At 39.3% G+C, this 27,526-nt stretch overlaps 1 protein-coding gene across 2 annotated transcripts; it reads left to right on the top strand.

Moving 5' to 3' along the window:
- The first annotated feature begins 348 nt into the window (after positions 1 to 348).
- LMAN1 (lectin, mannose binding 1) lies at positions 349 to 27,394 on the top strand. 2 transcript variants are annotated; one of them, XM_036101768.2, is made up of 14 exons: positions 349 to 630; positions 4,115 to 4,269; positions 4,351 to 4,458; positions 5,606 to 5,667; positions 7,574 to 7,673; positions 10,514 to 10,637; positions 12,681 to 12,739; positions 13,193 to 13,325; positions 14,743 to 14,936; positions 15,059 to 15,129; positions 19,258 to 19,411; positions 23,719 to 23,840; positions 24,132 to 24,194; positions 25,771 to 27,394. In XM_036101768.2, the coding sequence occupies exons 1-13, from the start codon at positions 393 to 395 to the stop codon at positions 24,166 to 24,168; spliced, it is 1,557 nt and encodes a 518-aa protein (XP_035957661.1). In that variant the 5' UTR covers positions 349 to 392; the 3' UTR covers positions 24,169 to 24,194; positions 25,771 to 27,394. The 2 variants fall into 2 exon arrangements, with proteins under 2 accessions (XP_035957661.1, XP_035957660.1); XM_036101767.2 differs by having other exon boundaries at positions 350 to 630; positions 24,132 to 27,394.
- Positions 27,395 to 27,526: the final 132 nt, after the last annotated feature.

Raw genomic sequence — 27,526 nt, forward strand, 5'->3', positions numbered from 1 at the left:
CAGCCGCTTAACCGACTGAGCCACTCTGGCCCCCTCCGGAATTCCACCTCTAACGCAGGTTATGAGGCAGGAGAAAGCTTCTTGCAGGTAGGCATGTGGTCTGCTCCTCCAACACTCCCAGTCACGTGGGAAGGGAATATTGGAGACCTTTTCCCGCCCCAAAGAGGACGGGAGGAGCTCGCGGACTGTGCCGCCTCCAGGCCCCGCCCCCTCCCGCGGGGCCCCGCCCACTGATGCTCCTAGTCCGCCGCCAGGCTCGCGGAGTCCGGGGGCGGGGCTCACCCTTGCCCTCGGGGTCTCTCGGGCTCCGCCAATCAGCGAGCGCCCTGTTGGCCGTCCGCAGCTCCCGCGCCCCTCCTCCTCCCGCCGGCCTCCGCTTCCCAGAATCCAAGATGGCGGGATCCAGGCAACGGGGTCCCCAGGCCAGAGTTCAGCCGCTTTTCTGCGCCGTGCTGCTGTCGCTTAGTCGCTTCGCCGGGAGCGACGGCATGGGAGGCGACCCTGCGGCCGCTGGTGCCGCGGGCACCGCAGCCGCGTCGCCACACCGCCGTTTCGAGTACAAATACAGCTTCAAGGGACCGCACCTGGTGCAGAGCGACGGGACAGTGCCCTTCTGGGCCCACGCGGGGAGTAAGCCGGGAAAGAGGGCGGGGGGCCAGGGTCTCCTCCCCGCCTTGCGTCTCCTCTCTACCCTGTCCCTGCTGCACACCACTGGCGCGGTGGACCCTTCTCAGCAGCCCCTCCTGCAGGTCGGCTCTGGTCCGCAGGGCTCTCTCCGCCTGCGCCCGACTCTTCTCCCCATTCTGTCCACCCCTCGGCCTCCAGTCCTCCTTTCTTTGATTTCGTCCGTTCTTTCCGTTCAGTCTGGAGGTGTTTTGTTACTTTCCTACACTTACAAGCACTCAAACTCTCTTCTAAGCATCGCGTTTCACCCTAACGCCACGTCTCTACGCGAACGTCCCGCAGCCCCACCCCCGGCCATCCCAACCTGAGACCTGTTCAAGCAGCTTCCCTACCTCCTTTCCCGCTGTTCCTAGGTCCTCCCCTGCTGTCTTTTCTCCGGTGCAAGCAATGGTTAATGCTCCAGTTCGTACCCCCTGATGACTCCAGAGATGGCTGGCATATGTTGATTTTAGAGTCGTTTTTAAGTCTTTTTATGTCCGAGGACATTGTTACGCTATTGGAACTACTACACCTTGAATTTGCCTCTTCCAGTGACTTGGTGTGGTCTTTGATCTTTTCAGTTGTATTAACACATTATGTAACGAGAGTCCCACTCATCCCTTTATTTAGTAAAAGGGATATATTTTTTTGTATTGTTTCTGCACTTGATATATTAAACTAACATTACATATACAGCCTCTTAAAAGTTGTATTTAGCTTTTTTGAAAATTGAAAGTAATCTGCTCCATGTTTTATTCACTCTGTGTGTCACTGTTAGTAGATAAGAGAGCCTTGCTAGACATTTACATATGTGAAAGAAAACGTATCTGTACTTTCTAGTGATGATGTGTCACTGCTGACTAAGGAATCAGCCGTAACACTTGGCATGCTGTAAGCTCTGTTCAGTGACCATCAGATGCACCCTTTGAAACAAGTGACAAATGCCTTTTTACGGGGTGAGAAGTTCTGGCATTTTGAGTTCCATCACTGGGTAATTAAACAGTCACTTATATAAGGTTTGTATACATCGTTTTAGAATGTCAAGTGCTTGAAACAAAATACTCCATTTCTAGAAAGTAATTACTGAGTAGGAAACACACTTTTAGGAAGGACCATTTCACTGAAATTAATGTATAACTTGAAAGTATAAAATTTCAATTTGACTTAATGACCAAGTCATTAAGTATTTGCAATAGAGTGCAGTTACTTTGTTATTCAGCAGGCATTTGCTATGTGCCCACTCATCAAGGATATATTGCTGGGCTTTTGTTATCAAGGTAACATTGTTCCTAACATACAAAGATCTGCAGGTGTACCAAACACAAGTTTTGAGGGTTTTTGGTTTTTGTTTTGGAGTGATGATGAAGTTTTCAGTAGTGGTGATGAATTTGCTCACACTTTTTCACTTCTGCATCTCTCCCTTGCCTGCTTGTTCTTCTGTCTTTCACACTTATTATACCACATACATCAGCCAATTAAGAATGTTTATCAGCTACTCAAATTAGCTACCTTGACTTTCTTTACAGAGCCTATACCCAACTAAGCTTGTCTGCTGCAAAAATGTCAGGTCGTGTCCCTGGGTGAATTAAAGTTGTATGACTAGACTGAATTTGAAATAAAGGGATTAGTGTTTTAGTCATGACTTTTCTGCATACTGACTCTGGGAATCCCCGCTGTGAATACCCCTTGCTTTCATTATCACTAACTTTTACAGTCTCACTGTTTTCTTAACTCCATTGATCACTTTTTCCCATCTCATTTTACCCTGAGATCCATTATTTAGAGCAATTTTTTTAAATAGAGAAATTTGAGATTTAGTTTAAACATGGCCCATTACATTCATCCCCAAATGAAGATCAAATCGATGGTGTTTCTTTTCTTAACTCTAATGTCCTTTTGTACTGTTAGTACACATCCTGGGTTCATAGGGCACAAAAATGATCACAGCAATTTGTAACCCTTTGTAGCTCTCAGAGCTCTTTCGCCTGCATTTCTGATTTGATCATTTGTAGGCAAGGCAGGTGTTTTCTGTCTTAGAGATGAAAAAACTGCTGCTCAGAAAGGTTAAGATTCTTGGAAAAGGTTGCATAGGTCAGGAGACTACAACTCATATCCAGGTCTTCTGATTCTGTGTCCACTACTCTTTCCATGAGGCTTGCCCCAACCTTTTAAGTGCTTGAAAGTGATGGTGACAGTGACTGATCTTACTAAAGTACGTCAACTTGTCTTTTGTCAGTTTTTCCTAGCTGTAAAGACATAATACAGTTATTTCCCAGAATGGATGTCAGAACTGGTTAATACCTGAGAGGATGTGTTAGAATTGTTCAAACTTAGGCCTGATAGCTGCTTTAATAATACCTAGTTCTATAACAAGACTAGCTAACACTTACTGAAGTACTTCTGTGCATTATATGCCTATGAGGTTATTAGAGAAATGGAATAACTTGCCTATAATCAAACAGCTAGTAAGTGGTGGAGCTGGGATTTGAACCTAGCTTGAAGATGCAAACCACCATTTTGGGGATCACAATTCTCCTTGAGAATCTGCTGAAGCTAAAGAACTGTTTATTGACTTGAAATTTAGTTGACCCTCTCCCTAGAAGAATATATGTGCACAAAATTTTGCATATAAATTTTGGGGTGTTTGTGGAAGTGATTGAGCCCAGCCCCTTCATTTTACAGGTGAACATATGGTGAACCCAAGACAGTAAGAATTATTTGCTCAAAGTCACACAGCTGAACTGAGACTAGGAATAAGTCTCTTGATTCCTAGTGGTATGTTCTTTTCACACTGTTTGAGCTTTCTAACATTTGTAAACTGGTAAAATAGTTCACAGTTTTAAAAAAATAATATGCAAGTTTTTGAGGTACTTGAAAGAGAATATAATGGGAATCAAATAGTTGATTTGCTCTTCAAGCCATAATTTCCTCCCTCCTGCCCCTTGAATTTTTAATGTATTGCAGCATTAATTTTATTTCGCCCAGAAATATTTCACTATTCAAAAGATGGGGACGGGAAGGCTGTTAGAAAGCTCTAAAATTTTATTTTATCTTATTACTTTTAAATATTTATTTTTTACTATTTTTTTTATTTTTTTAAAAAGATTTTATTTATTTGAGAGAGAGAGAGAGCACAAGGGGCATGAGGGGCAGAGGGAGAAGCAGGCTCTCCGCTGAGCAGGGAGCCGGACCCGGGGCTTGATCCCGGGACTCTGGGATCATGACCTGAGCCGAAGGCAGACGCTTAACTGACTGAGCCATTCAGGTGCCCCAAAAGCTCTAAAGTTTTAAAGTTAAAACTGTCAACATGTAATTTTTTCCTAACAAAATTATTGTACAGGTTACCGAGTTAAAATTAGATCTCTATAGACATATGAAACAGTTTGGTGATGGTTCCTTGAGTTTTACCTAATTATAACTTAAAGCTCTTCTTCCCTGATTTTTGTTCTAGATGCTATTCCAAGTTCAGATCAAATTCGAATAGCACCATCTTTAAAAAGCCAAAGAGGATCGGTGTGGACAAAGACAAAAGCAGCCTTTGAGAACTGGGAAGTTGAGGTGACATTTCGAGTGACTGGAAGAGGTCGAATTGGAGCTGATGGCCTGGTATGATAACTTCTTTAACTTAGAAAATGTATATCTATGCATATACCACTAGCCTCTAAATGTCCCTTGTTATATTTACAGGCAGTTTGGTATACAGAAAATCAAGGCTTGGAGGGTCCTGTGTTTGGATCAGCTGATATGTGGAATGGTGTTGGAATATTCTTTGATTCTTTCGACAATGACGGAAAGGTATATTTGTTGTCAGGACTATTACCTACTTGCACATATCTGCTAACTAAAGTTAGGGTATGAGAAATATTGCTTATTTAACACTTTTGTCAGGTTAGTAGTTTGAGAAATCCCCAAACTATATTCTAAGTATGATGATTAGTCTTTATATAACTGAGATTTTAGAAATTTAAGCTCTTCGCTCCTGATTTGTCATACACCAACTTGAGGTCGTAATGGAGTTCTAACTCTGTAGAACTTTGCAGTGACCTCCCTCCCCGGTGCCCGAATGTGCTTAGTAATTTTGATGCGTAAGCCTGAGTCATTTAGAGGTAGGCAGTGAAACCGGCATTGTTTAGTATTATAGTCTGTTTTCAAGAAAATACCCTATGCATTACTACTACTAGCTCACATATTAATACCTTTTCATATGTTAATCCCTCTTTTTGATCCGCCAGTATCTCTGATGATGTCGTTAAGAGAGCCTAAAACAGTTCAGAACAAAATGTACTTGCGATTTAGTAACATTAACTTGTGCTGCATTAGCAGCCTTAAGATTGATGATCTTTGTTTCAGCTGGTAGTTTCTCTGCTGATTGTCACAGGTCATTATTAGCAATTTAAAGGAGAACTTAATAACTCCTTGAATGCTGAGGTGTATTAGTCCTTCTGTTACTAATCTCCCTTGGGTCCCACATAGTGAGTCCTCAAATATGTGTTGTAGTTGATTATTCACACAGGGCACATCATCAGTCTTTATTGAGGTGTTAAGAGACTGTTTTTGAGGGCACCTGGGTGGCTCAGTTGGTTAGGCGACTGCCTTCGGCTCAGGTCATGATCCTGGAGTCCCTGGATCAAGTCCCGCATCGGGCTCCCTGCTCGGCGGGGAGTCTGCTTCTCCCTCTGACCCTCCCCCCTCTCATGTGCTCGCTCTCTCTCATTCTCTCTCTCTCAAATAAATAAAATCTTTAAAAAAAAAAAAAAAGATTGTTTTTGAATGATTATAAGAGTTTACTAATTTTTTCTAAATAAGTGGAAATCTTTTCTATTATTTTAAAATTTTGAGTCCTAGAATTTGAGAGATGTAAGAGACTTTATAGGACTTCTAGAATGATCTAGAATTCTTTGACCTAAGGACTTTAAAACAAATACATTCTTTTTATTTTTAGAAAAATAATCCTGCTATAGTAATTATAGGCAACAATGGACAAACCCATTATGACCATCAAAAGTAAGTGTGTGCTTTTTATATTATTTGATTGCAGCTTCTTTTTGGAAACCTTGTAAAATATATTGTTTCAAATTTGAATATTTTTCGGATGAAATAAGATTATTGTTTTTCTTGAGATGTATTTTGTGACTTGGTAGAAAGGTCTTATTTTAATTTGGTCCTGTTTTAAAGTTCATTCTGTGGACCACCTCAGATTTCAAACATAAAAAAGAGTTCTTTTATTGAACCTAAAATTACATAATACTTTGAAAGATTTATAAAATGTTCCTCGTTCTTGGTGATGCCATTAATCATGTTTCTTTCATCTTTATCTTTCAAAAATAAAGTTGAAACCCTTGACCAAACTAATGGCTGAGCACTGTACACCACCTTACTCATGCTTCGTGTTGCTTTATTTAAAGATTCTCAATAGGCTACAAAATTTCTAAGTGTCTGGTATATTTATAATGTGTATGAATTAGGTATGTACATTTTTTATTTTTACATGTTTGTTTTGGGAGGAATTACCTTTGAGCCAATCAGTGAGCTGTAAGAAAAATTACTCATCTGCATTTCCGTTTACTGTTTCCTACCTTCGTGATTTTTAATCCTCCTAGTTTGTCATGACCACCTGTGGGAGCTATTTAAACCAGAGGTGCCAAGGCCAACCTCCTTGTGAGTCTGCTTCAGTTGACTTGGGGTGGAATCTAGGCATCTGCATTTTTAAAAGCTGCATATGTATTTCGATTCTGCCCTGACGTAAAGGACTATTTTGTCCTTCTCTCAGGTAGAGGAGTAGAACTTTCCTCTTGCTGTCGGCACATGGTAGCTTTGGCTTCTGACGTTATCCACGAGTTCTGACAGGAATCACAGAAAACTTGTGCATTAACTTTGTGTCTTCTGCATACAAATGGCAAACAGACACATGAAAAAATGTTCATCATCATTAACCATCAGGGAAATTCAAATCAAAACCACACTGAGATACCACCTTACACCAGTTAGAGTGGCAAAAATTGACAAGGCAAGAAACAACAAATGTTGGAGAGGTTGTGGAGAAAGAGGAACCCTCTTACACTGTTGGTGGGAATGCAAGTTGGTACAGCCACTTGGGAAAACACTGTGGAGGTGCCTCAGAAAATTAAAAATAGAGCTACCCTGAGACCCAGCAATTGCACTACTGGGTATTTACCCCAAAGACACAGATGTAGTGAAAAGAAGGGCCATATGCACCCCAATGTTCATAGCAGCAATGTCCGCAATAGCCAAAGTGTGGAAAGAGCCAAGATGCCCTTCAAGAGATGAATGGATAAAAAAGATGTGGTCCATATATACAATGGAATATTATTCAGCCATCAGAAAGGATGAATACCCAACTTTTACATCAACATGGATGGGACTGGAGGAGATTATGCTAAGCGAAATAAGTCAAGCAGAGAAAGTCAATTATCATATGGTTTCACTTATTTGTGGAACATAAGGAATAGCATGGAGGACATTAGGAGAAGGAAGGGAAAAATGAAGGGGGGGAAATTGGAGGGAGAGATGAACCATGAGAGACTATGGACTCTGAGAAACAAACTGAGGGTTTTAGAGGGGAGGGGGGTGGGGGGATGGGTTAGCCCGGTGATGGGTATTAAGGAGGGCACGTACTGCAAGGAGCACTGGGTGTTATATGAAAACAATGAATCATGGAACATTACATCAAAAACTAATGATGTCTTGTATGGTGACTAACATAATAAAATTTAAAAAAAAACACAAAAAACTTTGTGTCTTCTGAATAAGTAACTTCAAATATCCCAAGACTGTCATAACTTGATATTATTTTATCTTTCTGGACGCTGATCATTTTAAATAGTGAGTTTTCAGATATTGAGAAGCTTTCTTACATTTTTTGTTTGTTTTCCCTTTCTTCGTACTACAGTGATGGTATTAATCAAGCTTTAGCAAGTTGCCAGAGAGACTTTCGTAATAAACCCTATCCTGTCCGCGCAAAGATTACGTATTACCAGAAAACACTGATGGTAAGTAACACGCACTTAGAGATACTCAGATGAAAAATATTCTGGTAGGACTTCTCATTCTGAATCTTTGATAGAAATTAAAGGCATGTAAATTTGGATATTGGTTTATGTACTCAGCGTTACTAAGAGAGAACGGAAGTGGCTTCAGAGCTTGGCCTAAGTGGTCATGTGTTGTAAAACCTTTCCCATAGGTTTGCATTCAGTCAGTACATGTTTGAGCATCCTACTTGCTAGATGCCACACATTACACACATATCCGAGCCATCCAGCTACGAATCTGAGTAAGAGAAAGGTCATTTTCTCCAAAGAACTTGTAGTCTAGTGGAGGGGAGACACTTGTGTAACATTACTGTGCTAGGTGGGAGACGTGTCACAGCACACATACCATTAAGGAATCAAGGGGTTAGAATCTTGTAACTGCAAGTGGGCATGGGGAAGGTCAGGAACAGTTTCTCAGAGCTGAGCTGCACCAGGAAGGGGAAGTGGAGATTTCCGGGATGGGATGCATATTCAAGGTAGAGAAAACAGGCACAGGGACTGGTGAAAGATTTGGGAAAGGCACATGATTTGGAATGGCTGGAGGATAGAGGAGACTGGGGAGTGGGGTTGAAAGGTTGGTGGTGGCAAGTCACGCAGGCCTCGGGTAGTTTATCCTATAAGGAACTGTTGAAAGTTTTAAGCAGGAAAGTGAAATGATCCTATTTGTAGTTTGGGTAGATGACTTAGGCAGCAGTGTTCTTATAATGGTATTTGTGAAAGGAGACTCTACACGTAATGGGCCATGCCCGGTGCTCTGTACTTTAAGTGCAGTTTCTCACTTATTTTTTCCAATAGCCCTATGGGGCAGGCATCCCCATCTTACACACGGGGAAATGGGATATGGGACATTTTAAGTAACTTAGTATCATACCACATAAGTAACACAACTGTGATTTGAACCGAGAGCCATCTTCCGTGCAAGACTCCACTTGCGGTCTGAGCCAGGGGAGAGGAAAGAAGGGAGGAGAGGTGATTAGGAGGGAGAGACTGTGCTTGGGGATGACGGTGAGTGCAGTGGGGGAGTCAAAGATAGTTCCTGGATTTCTGGCCAGTTGTACAACTAAGCCAAGAAGCAGCACATTTTTGAGTTTGAGTGAGGAGTGGGAAGGTTGAGAGTTGGTAATGAGTTTAGTTATATAGACAAATTGAGTTCAGGGTAGTACTTAAAGTGGGTATATCCTGGGATGCCTGGGTGGCTCAGTCGGTTAAGCGTCTGCCTTCGGCTCAGGTCATGATCCTGGGGTCCTGGGATGCAGCCCCTCATTGGGCTCCCTGCTCAGCAGGGAGTCTGCTTCTCCCTCTCCCTCTGCCTGCCGCTCCCCCTGCTTGTGTGTTCTCTCACTCTCTCTCTGTCGAATAAATAAAATCTTTAAAAAAATAAAAGAATTAGTACTAGGCAGTAAAGACTCCTAATGGATTTTCAGTTTGTTCAGGTTCAAGGAAAAAGTATTGGAATGGTTGAAAATTTTTAGTGTTAGAATTAGGGTGTGATTAACTTAATACCTTTTGTGTTTTATCTCTCAAAGACAAATGTCTTACTGATTGTTGATTCTGATTTAAAACACTGTGGAGGAGAACCATTCATAAATGATGTAAACTGAAATCGGAGCATTACTGATCAGAGGGAACAGAATATTAATGTTAGCTAACTAAATGGCAGGTCGTTTGAAAAAATTGGTAGTAGGGGCGTCTAGGTGGCTCAGTCGGTTAAGCGTCTGACTCTTGATCTCAGCTCAGGTCTTGATCTCAGGGTCGTGAGTTCAAGCCCCGCATCAGGCTCCACTCTGGACATGGAGCCTACTTAAAAAAAAAAAATTTTTTTTAAAGAATGGTAGTAGTTCACGTGTTTCCATCCTGTGTTACATAGAGATTTACCCTTCATATTGACAGATGTCTTACTCTCTTGCCAAAAATGTGGACAGTGTACTATATCATTTGACCTGTGTGACTAAATCCTAACAGTCACTGACGAGTGATAGTTGCATCTGTAAGTAATCATAGAAGTGCCCGCTCTGGTGCCACATCTCTCGTCTGGCTTCCCCTCTGGCTCAGCCACCATTACGTTGGGTTGTGGGAAGTGAAAGGCTGGGCCACTGCTGAACTGGGGTCAGGGAAGAGTACCTGTGTCTGCTGGGTTCCTCTGCTGCCTTGGGGTTCCAGGATTTTTTTTTTTTTTAAGACATTTTGGGTTATTATTTCAAAAATACATTCTGCAGAGAAGAAACTTAGGTGTCCTTTTAGTTTTTTCATTTTCTGCCTTTGTATCAATATGACTTCTGTCACTTCTGTTGTCTCTCTGCTAACTTACCACTGTCCAGTCACACCCCCTCCCCAACTGAATGAAGAGAAGCTTACTCCTTGCACAGCAATCTGTTTAATATCTTTAATTCTCAGCTAGCTGTGGTAAAAACTGTAAATTCATCCTATTCGTTTGAGCTCTGACACTGGGGTTTCAGAACGAGTCTGGTCCCTCTTCTGTATGAACCATTCAAAGGAAGTCATCGTGGTTCCCTGAGTCTTCTGTTTTAGAAAGCGTTTCGTGGAACATTATCAAATGTTTCTCTTTAAGCCTTTGACACATTGTAGGATAAAAACTTTAAAGTGAAATATCTTATTTAATGATGCTAAATAAGTGAGGTTATTTCATGGACGGGATTACCCTTTATAATAGTGAGAGAAAACTGATAGCTTTTTGACGGTTAGTAGACCAAGTATAAAGATCAGTTAGTCATAAGTTGACTATTTGAAATTCATTTTGTAATGTCTTGTAAAAGCTGTAGCTGCAGTATGTCTTTTTTTAGGTAATGATCAATAATGGCTTCACACCAGATAAAAATGACTATGAATTTTGCGCCAGAGTGGACAATATGGTTATCCCTCCTCAAGGGCATTTTGGAATATCTGCTGCAACTGGAGGTCTTGCAGGTAAATCTTGCTATCTTTTAATATTAAAAGTTCATGTATTGAGTTTCATTGGGAATAGTCTGTTTGGAGAATGTAGACTTACTTACTTTTAACCTTTTTTTTTTTTTAAAGATTTTAATTATTTATTCATAAGAGATAGAGAGAAAGAGAGGCAGAGGGAGAAGCAGGCTCCCCGCTGAGCAGAGAGCCCGATGCGGGGCTCGATCCCAGGACCCTGGGACCATGACCTGAGCCGAAGGCAGACGCTTAACCATCTGAGCCACCCAGGCGCCCTACTTTTAACCTTTTAAGATGAGTTGTAACCTTTACAGAGTCTGCAGAGCTGGTCTTTTGGTATCTTGAATCTGCTCATTTTCTTCTGATATTCTGTAGGTATACAGTTGGCTGGGGCTGCCTACAACTGGTGGTCGACATTAAAGTCAAGGCTATAATGGGTTAATTGCCAAGTGGTTTAGGATCCTGACAGTTGTCACGGCACATTTAAATGAATTTGGTAGCCTGAGGAAATATTATTGGGGACTAAAGTTTTAACAAGATATATTTACCATTTTTGCCCCACATTTGGTGATAAATGAACTTCTTGTTCGACGTTAATACCATCTTGTGTTTAAAAAAATATATATCGGGGCGCCTGGGTGGCTCAGTTGTTAAGCTTCTGCCTTCGGCTCAGGTCATGGTCCCAGGCTCCTGGGATCGAGCCCCTCATTGGGCTCCCTGCTCGGCGGGAAGCCTGCTTCTCCCTCTCCCACTCCCCCTGCTTGTGTTCCCTCTCTCACTGTGTCTCTCTCTGTCAGATAAATAAAATCTTTAAAAATAAATAAATAAATAAAAATAAAAATAAAAAATAAAAAATATATATCATCTTGTGTTTACATGGTACGTTTTGTATAATTTTTTATTATTTTCAATTATATAATTGTTCCTTACAACATCACAGGGAGGGAGAGAGAGGATAGATCGTTTTACTTATTTTTAGTTAAGCTTGCCAAATCTTGGATTAAAGTACATTATAAATATTACATGGCCAGTAATGGCCAAACCAAGGCAGGACTTGGTTTGGATTTCTGACTCCTGGGTCCAGTGCTCTATCACACTGTACATCTTCTCCTGAAAAGTTACATAGCTTACACACTTGGACCAAGTGTTACAATTTTCTCTCTCATCTGGCTGCGTATCTCAGTCTCCGCAATAGTGGGAAGAAAGCATAGAGGTTGCCAGTTGGAATTAATTGCTCTTGCTCTGCAGACGTGACTAGCCAGGATTGGTATTTTAGGTCAGCATTATGAGGTTTGATCTGCTAAGTCCGTTTTCAGCTTAAGCAGCCTGAAATTAATTTGATTTTTAAAATATGATTTTAAATAAAGTAAAATTGTTCATATCTGCTGTGTGAGGGAAACAGATATGAATGATGTATAGATAGGGTGGTCATATTATCTAAATTGGAATGTTTTGAGAATAAAAGAAGATGCTGTCAGTAATGCCAGGACAACGTGGACAAGTCAGGACCGTCCCGTAAGCCGGCACGGGGCAATGTCAGGTTTATAACAAGAAAGTAAGGCAAGTACTGTAAGTACCGTAAGAAGGGTTGGGAGACAGGAACGGAAGTACATGAAGGACAGGATTTTGTCTCCTTTGGCTGGGACACAGCCTGTGAAGGAGATTTGTGGGAAAATATGGCAAGATCTTGGTGTCAGATTTAGGAGTTTGGGCTTGTTTTGACCCCTCGTTTGTTTATTCCCTTATCCCTTATTTATTATTATCCTTTTTCCCCTTATTTATTAAACATCTGTTATATGTTAAACACTGTTAAATATTCTGGTTTAGGATAAAAGAAAGTGAATTTTAGTTTATCTCTGATGTACATCTTTCTGGTGAATTTTTATCTCTAAGCTCACAGAGCACCATTGCCTTTATCAGATGAGAGCTGATTTTTATTTTTCATATTGATTATTTTTAAAGCAATAGATCTCTCTAAAGTAACTTCACAATCATAAAAATCTGTTATGGAACTTTTTCAGATTTTTTTTTTTTGTTAATTTGTAGATGACCATGATGTCCTTTCTTTTCTGACTTTCCAATTGACTGAGCCTGGGAAAGAGCTGGTAAGTATACACTTTTTTTTTTTTCCAAAAAGTTTATTTTCAGTTTATTGGTATCTCCCTGTAGCTGAAAACTTGGGAAGCCCAACTTAGATTTGGGTCTTATTTCTGCCTGTTATTGCTATTTGATCTTGTAAAAGTGACTTAACCTCTGTACCACTCCGTTTCTTCACTGGTAAAACTGAGACATTGGGACTGGCCACCTCGTGGTGTCATGAGCATTAAATAGGACAGTGAATTCAATAAATGGTAGTTGCTAATGTTATTGTTTTGTTGTAATTATTAGTAGCAAGAGTAAAATGGTTTTGATTTAAATAAATAACATTTTTATGTTAACCTTTCAACTAGTGGTTGAGTAGTTCAAATGAAGGGGAAAAAAGTATATTAAGGTTTATAATTTTTTAATTTTTATCTTTTTAATTTTTTTTAATGATCTATTCCTAAATTCCAAAAAAGCCTACCCCAGATAAAGAAATTTCAGAAAAAGAAAAAGAAAAGTATCAGGAAGAATTTGAGCACTTTCAACAAGAATTGGATAAAAAAAAGGAGGAATTCCAGAAGGGCCACCCTGACCTTCAGGGGCATCCTGGTGAGTTGGAGGAAGCTGTGCTCAGAGCTGCACAGGGTTGTGGCACAGGCATTCACCCCATCCTTGAGCTCTTGTCTGGCATATCCAAGTCGTTTCCAGAAGCAATCTATAAGCAAATCTTCTGCCATCACAAGGCTTGGAGGTTGATGTTTCTACCAGTAAGGGCGTGGCTTAGGAAAGCGTGCAGTGGGTGGTACTGGGTGATGGGGATGAACAGTGATCCCCTGAAGTGCAGGCTCTGTGAGGACAGGGATTCTGTTTTCCTGTTGACTGCCCTGCCCCCCGACACCTAAAAAACACCAAGAACCCAATGCTGACCTAGTAGTTGAGACTCAGTAAATATTTGTGGAATAAAATCATCTAAAGTCTATGTCTTTCTTTTGAGTGGCACACATTACCTTATTAATATAGAGATAATACTGGAAAAATGTCAAAATTCTTGTGAAAGTAATATGAAATGATTCTCTAGCTCTCCTCCCCTTACTGCTCAGCAGAACTCTAGACTTGAAAATTTGCAAATTGTAAAATAATTAGTCTAAGCCAGTGTTGAACTTAAGTGTGCTGTGTGCCAAAAATAAAACACAGGAAGTCCAAGCAGAGTGGCTTTATATTATCTGCTAACTTTTATCTGGATTGTTCCCACCCGCACAGGTGGTCAAAGTTGTATTTAATATGGCCCATAGCTCGCTTTTGTACTCCCTGTGATTCTCTAAATGATCAATAATATAAATCAGACTTAATGAAGATAAAAATGAAAAATAAATTTAATTCTCTTCTTGGATTTGTTTTAAATATCACATATGATTTGTGAGTATATCCTGAAGCTTATTGTAGTAAGTGTTTGAATGAAATAATTTCCAGCACAATCAGCTTTAAAAGGGAAATCAGCTGTTCGCAACTCCATTGTTAAATTTATTACCTAAGTGAAAGGCACAAATTTTAAAAGCGTAGTTTGATGAATTCTGACAAATTTGTATACCCACTTAATCATCACTCAGGTCAATACATAGAATATTTTTATCACCCCAAGATGTTCCTTCATGCCTCTTTCAAGTCAGCCTCCCTCCACAGAGGCACCCACTATTCCGGATTTTTAGTAACATAGATTAGTTTTGCCTTTTCATATAAATAGAGTCGTATAGTATATTTGAAAGAATATTATTTTTAGGTGAAAAAAATTCGGAACTAATTTAGAATAGGTGTTCAGCCACCAGACATGGCAAAAAACAAATAGTAATGTTGTCATGATTGAATTGATTATCTGCATGTACCCTATTGAGGAGATCATACCACTGGAGTAGATCATATTGGTGATGTTCTAATTTTAGTATATGTTGATACCTCAGTCACTTATGGTATTTCAAAAACTACATGTGTTGGTGATTTTGATCATTTTAATATGCAATTTCCATTTCAGCGGATGAAATATTTGAGAGTGTAGGAGACCGCGAGCTGAGACAAATCTTTGAAGGACAGAATCGTATCCATCTTGAAATCAAGCAGCTGAACCGACAGTTAGATATGATTCTTGATGAACAGAGGAGATACGTCTCTTCCTTGACAGAGGAGATCGCTAAAAGAGGGTCAGGAGTCCCAGGGCAGCAGGGACAGGTAAGCTTTGCAAATAAGCATGTGTGCCTTAGGCAGCCTCTGATGGAGGAGGACGCATGGAGGAAAGAGAGGCTACTCCGCCATATGTTCCTACAGAACTGGGTTCTTCTGTTTTCCTCCAGATCACCCAACAAGAGCTGGATACTGTTGTGAACACTCAGCACGAGATCCTGAGACAAGTAAATGAAATGAAGTAAGTCTACAGAAGTCATGTCCAAGTGTTAGGTGATACACTTACCCAAAATTCATGGCTTCTCTCTCCCTCTGTGCAAGCACATTATTATTGTAAGAATTCCCCATGAGGGTAAGAATCACATTCTAGATTCATATTATAAATCAGGGAGTGGAAAATACAGGAACCTTTGATACTCAGAAACTGCCAGTAGTCCTAAATGTTTGAATTGTTCTAAGCCAGAGGAGAAAAAAATGCTTTAGCATATTTAAAAAAAATACATTTGTCACAGCTACTTGACAGCCAGAAGTATTCATATATTTCTAAAATAAAAAGAATATGTGTAATATATAACAATTCTGTGAAAAATCCTAGAAGGGTAAGCATGCATAGCATTGTAGAACTGTAATACAAGCATGCCTGATGCAGGAACTTCTTTTTGATGGAATGAAACCATTTTCAAGGAAATATGCTATGTATGACCACCTCTCTTCCATTCCATTAAGAGAGACTGGACAGGGTTGGAACAGAGAGGAGCTACCGTGTCCTTGGAACTTTGATAAGTTTCTAAAAAGTGTTCACTTATGCAGATAATTAACAGCTTTCAATGCCTAGAGTAGAGAAACAGCCAAAGTGTTACATTTTATAAGCTAACTTTTTAGAGCATTGCACCAACCAGTACAACCCTTGACAAACAAGAATGTCAAGGTGAGTTCTTTAGCACTGGAAAATTAAACAGTATTAGGTTAATAAACACAAGGTAATAATATCCACACCTAGAGATGAAAGGCAGCCCCACTTGTAACTGCAAATTGGTACTTCCTTTCACTTTTACTGTCTCGCATTTTTTAAAATCTTTAAGTTGTGAACTCATGATTAAAATATGATCCTAAGTGAATAGTTAAATTCTTTCAGAAATAGGGGCACCTGGGTGGCTCAGTCAGTGAAGCATCTGCCTTCGGCTCAGGTCATAATCCCAGGGTCCTGGGATCGAGCCCAGCGTCAGGCTCTCTGCTCTGCGGGGAGCCTGCTTCTCCCTCTGCATCTGCCTCTGCTGCTCCCCCTGCTTTTGCTCTCTTGCTCTCTTTGTCAAATAAATAAATAAAATCTTTAAAAAAAAAAATTCTTTCAGAAATAGACTGGATCATGTGACATGATTTTAAAAAATCTTTATTTTGATCTGATTTTAGACTTCAGACATTGCAAAAATAGTACAATTTCCATATATTCCTTTCCATCTTCCCCTAATGTTCACAACTTACATAACCATAGCACAGTTGTCAGAGCCAAGAAATAAACAGCGGTACAGTACTATTAACTAATGATCTTATCCAGATTTCACCCATTTTCCATGCATGCCCTTCTTTCTGTTCCATGATCCTATCCAGCAACACACATTGCATTTAGTTCTATCTCTTTAGATTTCTGCAGTATGAAATAGTTCATCTTCTCTTGTCTTTCATGACCATGACAGTTTCTGCATTGAGCAGTTATTTGGTCCACTGTCTCTCGATTTGGGTCTGTCTGGTGTTTACTCATGATTGCATTTTTGACAAGAATACAACACTGTATCATGTTCATGATGTCAGTATGTCTTATTTCTGTTCACGTTGGCTGGGATCACTTGGTTATGGTGGCTTCTTCCTGCTTTCTGTACTTTAAAGTTACTGTCTTTCCCTTGATGCTTAATTATATTTTGGAAAAGGTACTTTGAGACTATGTAAAGATATAAATATCCTGTTTCGGTTTAAACTTTTGCTTGCTAATTGTAGCATCCATTGACATTTTGCCTGAAACAAGAATGAGGTATTTCCCAAAAGCTGGGTTTTTTTTTTTTTCTCTTTTCATCATTCCTTCCCATGTATTTATTGGAATTCTGTAAGGACCGGCTCTCTTCTGCCCCATTTATTTATTTAATCAATTATTTATGTCATACAGGCTCATGGATATGTATTCTGTGGGTTACAATCCCATACTATCATTATTTACTGCTCAAATTGTTCCGCTCTGGTAATTAAGAACTCCTCCAGGTTGGCTTCTGTGTTCTTTCAACAAGCTCCCGTCTTTTCTTTAAACCATTTCTTTACTTTTTGGTGCTACACCGTGTTTCAGGCTCATTTTGTATTTTCTCTGCCCCGGCTCTAGAATCAACCACTTCTCCAGTGAGCCCTGGTTCCTTTTATTGAAGAAAGGTATTTAGAAACCCAAGATCTGGGCAGTAGGTGTGCTCACTCCCTCTGTGGTTCTACTGCTCCTAGGCTCTCTCAGTGGACAGAGCTAGGGAATATATAAATGTTTACTAACCCACATATGCACACATATCTTTATTTTTGTACCCATCACTCTCATTTGTATTAAAAAGACCCTGAGATTATCCAGACATTTTGGATTCTGGTTGGACTAGACTAGGCTGCACATTATAGGGTTGATTTTCCCCTCCTTCTTTCCTTCTTTGAAAATTCTTTCTCCAGGAGGGAGAAGCCTGGTTTTTATTATCTGTAATGTACTTACTTATTTTAGTGTGCACATAATGTACCCATAAAGTGGTTTCAAATTGTTAACTCATATCCCCGTGAGAAACGTATTTACTGATGGATTTATATAAAGATCCTTTTGCGTCTAACCTTATAATTTGTAATATAGACACTATTTTCCAGACAGCTATTTAGTTCAGTTCTCTCCCCACTCTCTTCAGTACCGTTATGATATGCATTCATAAGAGTTAGGTTCTTTGTTAGCATTTGTATTCTTCCTACATCCTGGTTGATTTTAATTGTGTATATTTGGGGTATATGAAGGTTCCATGAATACGATGGTTCCGAGAGGTTCTGAGTCGAAATTTATGTGTTCACCGAAGTGTCACTCCCTCTTCAACACTACCACCTCATTTCCATTTCCCCCCTTTCTAGCCTTTTCCCACCCACCCCCCGTTGCTAACCTATCCCATTCATTTCTGGTTTCTTGTACTTTTTCTGCATATGTATTTTCTTAGATCCCCTTCTTTCTTACATGAATGGTAGTATATTCTAGATAATCTTGGGCTTTGCTTATTACACGTAATAGTGGTACTAGAAGTTCTTCTTAAGATTCAATTAGTGGTTAGTAAATCCTAGGCATCTGGCTGTATTACCCATGAAAGCACTTATTTAGAGTAGTTAGCAATCCTCATAAACTCCCACTTACTAATTGAGAACGAATGTCATGCATACCATAAGTTAAGGTAAAAACTGAGCTCAGATTTCTAAATTTATCCTCTAGAGCTTTTTTCCTTCTGGATTAGGCTTCAGAAAAAAACTGTAAAGAGAAAGGAAATATTTGCGTTTTGTGGAATAGGTGGTTTGTGTCTGTGGATTTTCATCTCCTTAGAGAATCATAGAATTTTTTTTAGCAAAAGCGTGTAGTACAATTCCCTTCAGTTTACGGATAAAGAAAAAAAGGCCCCTGACTGATAAAAGGTCCCAATATGAAAACAGTCAGAAGTAGTTTCATTATCTCCTCACTTTCAGGTGCTATTTCTAGCATACCAGATGCCTGGCCAATTTTTATTTTCATTAAACATTTTCAAACATACAAAGAAATTGAGCATAAAAGCCATCCCTCATACTCCATCACCCAGTTGCAACAGTTATTAATAACTGGATGTTGTCGGCCTGCACTGTTCATTATGAAGTACCCCCTTCAGCCCCTCCAAATTTTCGTGGCAGTCACGGCCATAACCTGAATCCATTATTTCCTGAGAGGGTGAAGAGTGACACTCTCACTCTAAAGTTCCCTCTCCATTCATTCATTCATTCATTCATTCATTTATTTATTTATTTATATATATGGAATATATATATATTTGAGAGAGAGGGAGCATGAGCAAGGGCAGAGACAGAGGGAGCCTGACGTAGGACTCGATCCCAGGACCCCGGGATCGTGACCTGAGCCGAAGGCAGACGCTTAACCGACTGAGCCACCCAGACGCCCCATAAACTGTAGTTTTATAAATTGTTTTCCAATCCTGAATACAATTCAATATTTCTAAATATTGATTTTTTTTTAATCTAATATAATGGGCTTAGAAGTATATCTAACCTTTTGAAATGTGCGACTGAAAAAAATCATTTTTCTAGCAACTCCCTTGTCTAAAGGGATTTTCTGTTTCAGGAATTCCATGAGTGAAACTGTCAGGCTGGTCAGTGGCATACAGCATCCTGGATCTGCAGGGGGAGTTTATGAGTCAACCCAGCACTTCAACGACATCAAAGAGCACCTTCACATCGTGAAGCGGGACATAGACAACTTAGTGCAGCGAAACATGGTAAGCTCTTGCCTTCTACTTTTATCATCATCAGTCTTCCTTAGAAAAGGAAGAACACATATTCTACTGAAAATATTATAACTTTTAACTTAATCCTAATGTTCATTTTTAATATTCAAGGTAGAATTATTCCATATGATCCAAATGTCTTTATGTTCCATGTTTCCATACCCTATTGAATAGAATTTTTTTTAAAGATTTTATTTGTTTGGGCGCCTGGGTGGCTCAGTCGTTAAGCGTCTGCCTTCGGCTCAGGTCATGATCCCAGGGTCCTGGGATCAAGCCCCGCATCGGGCTCTCTGCTCAGCAGGAAGCCTGCTTCTGCCTCTCCCACTCCCCCTGCTTGTGTTCCCTCTCTCACTGTGTCTCTCTCTGTCAAATAAATAAATAAAACCTTTAAAAAAAAAAAAAGATTTTATTTATTTATTTGAGAGGGGGGAGGGGCAGAGGGAGAGGGAGAAGCAGACTCCCCGCTGAGCAAGGAGCCCGACGTGGGACTCAATCCCAGGACCCTGGGATCACGACCTGAGCCGAAGGCAGACGCTAACGACTGAGCCACCCAGGCGCCCCTCCATACCCTATTGAATAGAATTTTTAAAAAATACATTGCTATTCCTATCATTGGAGCTGTCACAGTCTCAGACTTTTTGCTAGATTCTTTCTGTAAATTTTCTTTAAAAAAAAAAATGGCTCTTGTTATCAGTAATGATATCTTTAAACAGTTTTAAAAAGGTGAACATCTAGGGGCACCTGGGTGGCTCAGTTGGTTAAGCGTCCTGGGATCGAGCCCCGCATCGGGCTCCCTGCTCGACAGGGGGCCTGTTTCTCCCTCTCCCTCTGCCGCTCCCACTGCTTGTGCTCTCCTGCTCTCTCTCTCTGCCAAATAAATAAATTAAATAAATAAATAAAATCTTTCCAAAAAAAAGGTGAACATCTCTTGACCCTTTACTGAGACAGACGCTGGGTAGCTCCCACTTCTCTGTCTGGGCTCTGAGGAAGCGTAGGTCTGACACTGGATGATTGGTAGCCTCTTTCTTTAAGCAAGATTCTTCTTTTTCCAGCAACTTTTCCTCTCTTACTTGGTTCACTTTTTTAAAAGTTTTTTTTGTTTGGTTTTGATTTTGGTTTAGTTTATCAGGCCTTTTTTTTTTTTAAGTATAAGCCCCATCTACTTTTTTAGAGATTGGCCATAAATATTAAAGATAGGTAACATGTTTTCAAAGTTAAATATGCATAAGAGACAATATTAGATGACAGACCTGTGGTACTTTTAAGTTTTTCAGTTTTAAATTTTACTTAACTTATTTACTGGCTTCCAAAGCCCTTATAAAATTCACAAATGTGGGGCTTCTGGGTGGCTCAGTCATTAAGAGTCTGCCTTCGGCTCAGGTCATGATCCCAGGGTCCTGGGATCGAGCCCCGCATCAGGCTCCCTGCTCAGCGGGAAGCCTGCTTCTCCCTCTCCCACTCCCCCTGCTTGTGTTCCTGCTCTCGCTGTGTCTCTCTGTCAAATAAATAAATAAAATCTTTAAAAAGAAAAAAATTCACAAAAGCTTGTAGCATTTGCCTCTTCCCTTTCCAGTCCAATCTCCTTGAAATGACCAACACTGAAAATTTGCTGTGGAGCAACCCAACCAAAAATGTGCTAGAGAAATGAACAGTGTTCGTGGGAAAAGCTTGTACCATATGTGAAAAGATGCTGAAGCTACTTAAATAACAAGAGAAATGAAAAATAAAACTCTCCTGTGATACCACACCTGTTTGACGAAAAGCCAAAGTCTGACAACATACTCCCTTGCCAAGGCTAGAGGAAAACACATTGCTAGAGGGCGTACAAGATGGCACAACCCTTAGGAAGGAGAATTTAACAATGTATAGTAAAAATACACACTCATTTGCCTATTGAACCTAGCATTTTTTACAGATACACTGGCAAAAAAAAAAACCCAGATACCTAGAGGCACCTGTGTGGCTCAGCTGGTTAAGCATCTGGCTCTTGATTTTAGCTCAGGTCACGATCTCGGGGTTGTGGGATGAAGCCCCACATCGGGCTCCGTGCTCAGTGGGGAGTCTGCTTGAGGATTCTCTCCCTCTGTTCCTCTCCTGACTCCCGTGTGTGCTCTCTCTCTCTCCTCCTTCTCTCTCAAATAAATAAACCTTAAAAAAAAAAAACAAAACCCGGTATGCTCAAGGCTGTTCTTGCAGGACTATATCGAATAGCTCTAAAAGACTGGGGACAGATTGAGGAAATGGGAAATAAGTAACAGGTTGGAATTATGAACCCAACTCTATGGATAATTATACTCAATGTAAATTTCCTGTAAATTTGTATCTAGACTAAAGCTCAGATGGTTTCTCACATCTACAGAGTAAGATAGATTCAAAGAAGGCTAACTTTTACACTTGTGCTTTTTATTTCTTCCTTATTGGGGAGCAATCTGAGGGGACTATAGTTTCTCTGTCCACTGTTTCTTGCTTTTCTTAGTATAAACAGAAACTATATTTTTACAGATAGTAGCAGACTATACATATTTATCTTCTCTCTACTTTCTTTCACTTACCAGGGTGGCCATCGTGGTATGCAGATACTTCTTATTCCTCTTACAGCTGCATGAACCCCATTATGTGACTGTATCATAGTTTATCATTTCTCATGAGAAATCAGTCTTTTGTTTCTCTGTACCTAATGTGTCTTTTTTCTCTACTTTTAAGATTTTCTCTCTGATACTGATTTTCAACAGTTTGATTATGATGTGCTTTGCTTTTGTTTCCTTTTTCATCTGCTTGGGGTTTAATATCTTGGTTCTGTGAGTTTATAATTGTCATTAAATTTGGAAAATCTTTAGCCAGCCTGAGTTCTGCCTGCCACGGGGCTCGATCCCACAACCCTGAGATCATGAGCCAAAACCAAGAGTCCCACGCTCAACTGACTGAACCACCCTGGGGCCCTTTCTAATTTCCATTTCAATTTCTTCTCTGATCCATGGGTTTGAACTTGTCTTTCTTTGGCCTTCCCCCCCGAACCCCCCCCCCAAATGCTGATCCCATCATTTCTTGCCATTTTGTTCACTGCCTTTGCCTTCAGACAGGTGTTGTTTGTTTTAGATTGGATTTGTTTCTAGCTCTGCTAGTTGTCTTCTGCTAGGTGGTTGGTCCATATTACCCAGTCTACCTTCCCAGAAGTCCTAGTACCTTATAGGTTATGTGGAGCTTTATATCTTCAAAAGTTTTTTAAAAATATCTGTTATCCTTTAGGAAAGAAAGTTAATATGTTGTTAAATAACTTTCCAGAGGTCATTAACTAGTAAGTGGTAGAAGGGAAGTACTTAGGTCTTTAACATGTAATCTTGTCTCCTTTGTATTTTCGGATACTGCCAAATCTATATTTTTATGTATGTCTTGGATATTCGTATTTTTCAAATATGAGTTAAGAGTTTTCTTAATGACCATTACCTGTCATCCAAAGCACTGTGGTCTATCCCGAGTTCTGTTTGCGGTTATTCTCTGCCGGTTTGGGCCTGTGACACAGCTGTGGGAGGTGTGTGTACTGCAGGGCGTTGTCCCACGGATGGAAACACGCTGAGAACAACCAATCCGAGAAGCTGTTCTGTCTGGATACCTTGATTAAATCTTTGTCCCTGGTATTTAATTACCCCCTTAAAATAGAAAGAATACCCATGGAAATAGGAAAAGAAACATTTTTCAAAATACTAATTGGTAATGTTGGCTGCTAGGAGGTGGGAGGATGAGGGCTAAGAAAAAGCCATTATATTTGTCAGGCAGTTCATTGGTGGGGTGACCATGACGGAACCAGAACACTTTTGAGAATAAAGGGGATACTATTAATAATCACTGTAGTACAGCAAGTATAAACTGGGTGTGTTCAGGGAATTCGTGGTCTGTGACCATCAGGAACACAAAAAATCATCATCATTGTGCTGAAGATTCGAGCCAGATGGCAGTGTGTTCGTGCCTGGAGCGTGAAGGTGGAGGCATCCAGTGTCAGCTACTCTCAGGAAGGTCGGGGGTGTCTGGCGGGCTCAGTCAGCATAACACGCGAATCTTGATCTCGGGGCTGTGAGTTTGAGCCCCACGTTGGGCATAGAGTTTACCAAAAAAGTAAATAAGTAATCTTTATTTAAAAAAAAAAAAAGGGTAAAAAGTTAAGCGGGTGGAAGATATTTATGGGACAAATAAATGAAAATCTTGAGTTTATGTAGTTAACCATGAATTTAATAAAGGTTTCACATTTATTTCTTTTTCTAAAATACCACTTTGACTAATTGTACAAGTTCTTTGCCTTATAGCCATCAAATGAAAGACCAAAATGCCCGGAACTGCCACCGTTTCCATCATGCTTATCTACGATGCACTTCGTTATATTTGTAGTGATACAAACGGTGTTATTCATTGGTTATATCATGTATAGGTAAGTCTAAAATTTGGCTCAACGTTTTTCTGTATTTGTTTAATTTTAAATATTCAAAGTAACCTATATGTGTAACAACTTTCAGTACTTTTAAAAATCGGTTTAACACAAAGCAAGTATTATTTCTAGTCTATTTCAGTCACGTGGGAGTGCATGTATAGAAAGTATGCTTATCTTAATGCATTTTATACTTCGAAAGGCACTGTATATTTCAATTCTAAGCATTCCTGTTTCTTTCTGAAGTAAAATATATAGAACTTGCAGATTTTTTTTCTTTCTCTTTTTCCTTAGGACTCAGCAAGAAGCAGCTGCCAAAAAATTCTTTTGACCACCATTTTCATATGTGTACATCATGTATGTATGTACAGAATGTCTTTTTGAGGGAATTTAAGTATTTAAATTGCTTCATAGTCTAAATTATTAAATTTTGTATAAAATGTTTAAACATTGATTTGCAGTAAGAATAAACCTTAAAACAAAGACAACCACATGTAAATTTGTGCATAGTACATAAATCTATTTAAATTTCAGTGAATTTCTGGCCAGTAGAATACAGCCACTGAACAGAATATTGATAAATAAGACAGTAAATAATAGAAACAAGGGGCAACCCCGAGATGTGAAAGTTACCCCTAAGTCTCCAGTGTTGGACGTTTCTTTACTTAACATAAATACACTTGCCCTCCTGCCCCCCAAACTATGTGGTCTAACTTAGAGCTCCCCATCATTTTTAACCAGAGTCTTTTTTTAGAGGTCAGAGTTTCCTACTCTAAGACCCAGTCCAGCAGTCCTTTTATCTAATACAATTCCCTTTGAAATCAAAAAATATTTTGTCTGAGAGCTTTAGGATCTAGATAATAGGCTTCAGAATGTTGAAGTATCTTTCCCTCTGATTATCAATGATACATTTCACTTTTAAAGGAAATTTTGGGGGAAAATTAATAGCTGCTCTTTGCCTGAAAAACCATTAAGGTGAAAATGTTCCTTTCATAATGGTTTTTATGGTTCTGCCTGGTAATGTGCTCAGTTCATGACTGCTCATATTCGTGAATGTCTCCATGCCAACAGTATCAGTTCCATAGTATGAAAATAATTTTTGGATTTATGTTTGTAATTTAAGGAACTTATTTCTCCCATTTTGTATAGTATGTAAATTCAGCTCAGACTGCATGTCCTGAGGAGATTTTAAGTTCACCAAAAAATCTACCACTGCATTTTGGTTTACATCACTCCATACAATCTGGTGTCGTTTAAATCAAGGAGGCTGGAGTAGAAGCAGTGTTAAGACGTTTGGAGACAAAATTTGAAAAATAGAATTAATACTTCTGATTTCTTTCTTTCTTTTTTTTTTAATGCCAGAACTAAGGATATTGTGAAGCACTTATTAGGAAGCTTAACCTTGAAATGTCAGACTGGAAAGGGTGGTTGTAGTCTTTGTACATAGTTGTCCTAGGTGTTATAGAATCAGTCTGTAAAGGACATTTTAAAATGCAGACTTCATGTTGTTTTCACAGCTGATGTAGACCTATGTTTTTGCTGACTTCAAAATACTCTTTTACCTCTTTTAGCTAAATAGTTATCTTTCATTTGTCATAGAATCCAAAATAAGTTATACTGTTATATAAAACAGTACCATTTCATTCTTCCAAATCTTCATAAATTTGTTCTCAAATGTCATTGACAGATTGGGCTAACGGCCTAAAATCTATACAGAGACTCTGAGGCACTCTGCATTATAGCAGCACCTACTTCGTACTGTGTACGCAAACAGTCCCAGCATTGCTTTATAATTTATATTAGTGTTTATCCTGGAATGCTGAATACGAATATTCTAATGACTTACTCACTCTACTTCAGTCACTTTAACAGAGAAAATGCTTCTCTGGTGTTTCTCCTTTGTGGTATTCACATTTTGAAATTCATGTTCCAGAGACATCATCAGAGAATTTGCTCTTAATCTGTGGGAGAAAAAAAAAAACCTTCAGAAGAATATTAAGTTGTGGGCTGTGAAAGTTGGGAAGTCCTCTTGAGATAAAAGGCTGCAAAATATCCAGTGTTATAAACTCCATGGTCTTGTGTGCCTGAACGGACTAAGGGGACACCAGACGTATGTGTGCGGTGGACAGAACAGACGACAGTTCGAGAGGAATGGTGCTGACCATTACTAAGTCAGGTGGAGAGAGCTATTACGAAAATGTGTGAATCTTTTTCTTTTTTACTTAGTAATTTAATTTACTTGAAGATCACTCAGTAAAGCAGTTCACGCAGGCTGTTCATCATTTTATTTGAAATTCTGTTTATTTTCCTCAAAATCATTAAGTAGCTCATTTCTGAAAAAAAAGTTTGCTCTGTGGAAAAATCTATCACTGCCAGGATTCTTTCATTTCTGTACTATTTTGTGTAATTAAATTTGTTACCTTCTCTCACACCAGCAAGTATTTTACAGGTGCCTTGGATTAAAACAAAATTGATTTTAAAATTTTAGTGTAAGTCATTGTTGCTGTGATACCACTTTTAGAAAGAAATCCAATGACATAACGGCTAATACTTTTTTTTAATGTACCTGTTTGTGTTCTAATTGTTTGAATGTTTTATTCAGCTTGAAACTTTAGTAAGAAGCCACAAACAATAAACAATGTTTTGTTATGTATTAAAGGGACATCAGTGTTTCTCAAAGTGTGGTCCGTGGGTCATGGTGTGCTTGTGAAGCATACAGATTCCAGGCCTCCATTCCAAACCACCTGAATCAAAATTCAGGGGCGGGACTTCAGAATATCACTTTTCAACAAGCACCAGGTGATTCTGAGCACACTAGTGTGAGAACCACTAAGATGGGGAGTGGGAAAAACAACTATTTTGTTTTGTTGGTTTAAAGCTGAATATACCATTTTCATTTTCGATGACATTAGCAAATGTGTACTGATGTGTTTATTCTTACAATTAATGTTCTTCTTACTAAAACTCTTGGTTTGTTAACAACCAGACTAAACCCAGATTGTTGCCTGTAGCTCTTGGTACTTTGGTTGATGGCTTTTAAACTTACAAAATCATCAGATCATGGTCAGGCCATGAAAACTCCCCATCTCAAAGTCTGCCTGCTAAAGCATTTTGCTTTCCTGATTGCGATTTTTGTGACATTTTATCTCAGACAATTGTACTTTTTTGATAACTTAGGGAGAACAAATTACTTGAATAAGGGATTGCCTGACCCTATGCGTTGCAGAGATACAATTTTGTAAAGAACTTAAGTAACAGTTGTGAATATTAAGATGTGATTATCTTTTCCTGTCCATGTGCTTATTGCAGGGAGATAGTAAACGATTATATGGGGGATTTTTTTATTTATAAGATCTAATGTAAAATCACCACTTGCAGTTTTTTAGACCTGTATGTTGCCCGTTTAATATATTCCTTTTAAAGTTTAAAAGGGTTTTCTATCCACTGTTAATTTCAATTGGATAACATTTTGTCAAGTGTTTTTTCCTGTTATTTGATGCTAGCTGGAATTCAAGAAATGACATTGACCTTAACAAATAAAGAAATATTTTAGTAAATTTACTTTTTCCTTCATTGATCTCGGGTAGTAAGTAGTCATTTATTTTCCAAGTAGGCCTGGATTGTGATCCTGTCTCATTTGTCATTTGCCGCACACTGTGCCCTAGGGTGGCCCCACCACACGCAGCATC

Source organism: Halichoerus grypus, chromosome 13, assembly GCF_964656455.1.
Source record: "Halichoerus grypus chromosome 13, mHalGry1.hap1.1, whole genome shotgun sequence".
Taxonomy (NCBI): domain Eukaryota; kingdom Metazoa; phylum Chordata; class Mammalia; order Carnivora; family Phocidae; genus Halichoerus; species Halichoerus grypus.

What these genes read in the sequence shown, in the direction of transcription:
- LMAN1 (XM_036101768.2), top strand. Translation starts at nt 393, where the DNA reads ATGGCGGGATCCAGGCAACGGGGTCCCCAGGCCAGAGTTCAGCCGCTT. An exon ending in ACCCATTATGACCATCAAAA is followed by an intron (nt 5,668 to 7,573) that starts GTAAGTGTGTGC and finishes TTCGTACTACAG; the next exon opens with TGATGGTATTAATCAAGCTT. An exon ending in TGCAACTGGAGGTCTTGCAG is followed by an intron (nt 10,638 to 12,680) that starts GTAAATCTTGCT and finishes GTTAATTTGTAG; the next exon opens with ATGACCATGATGTCCTTTCT.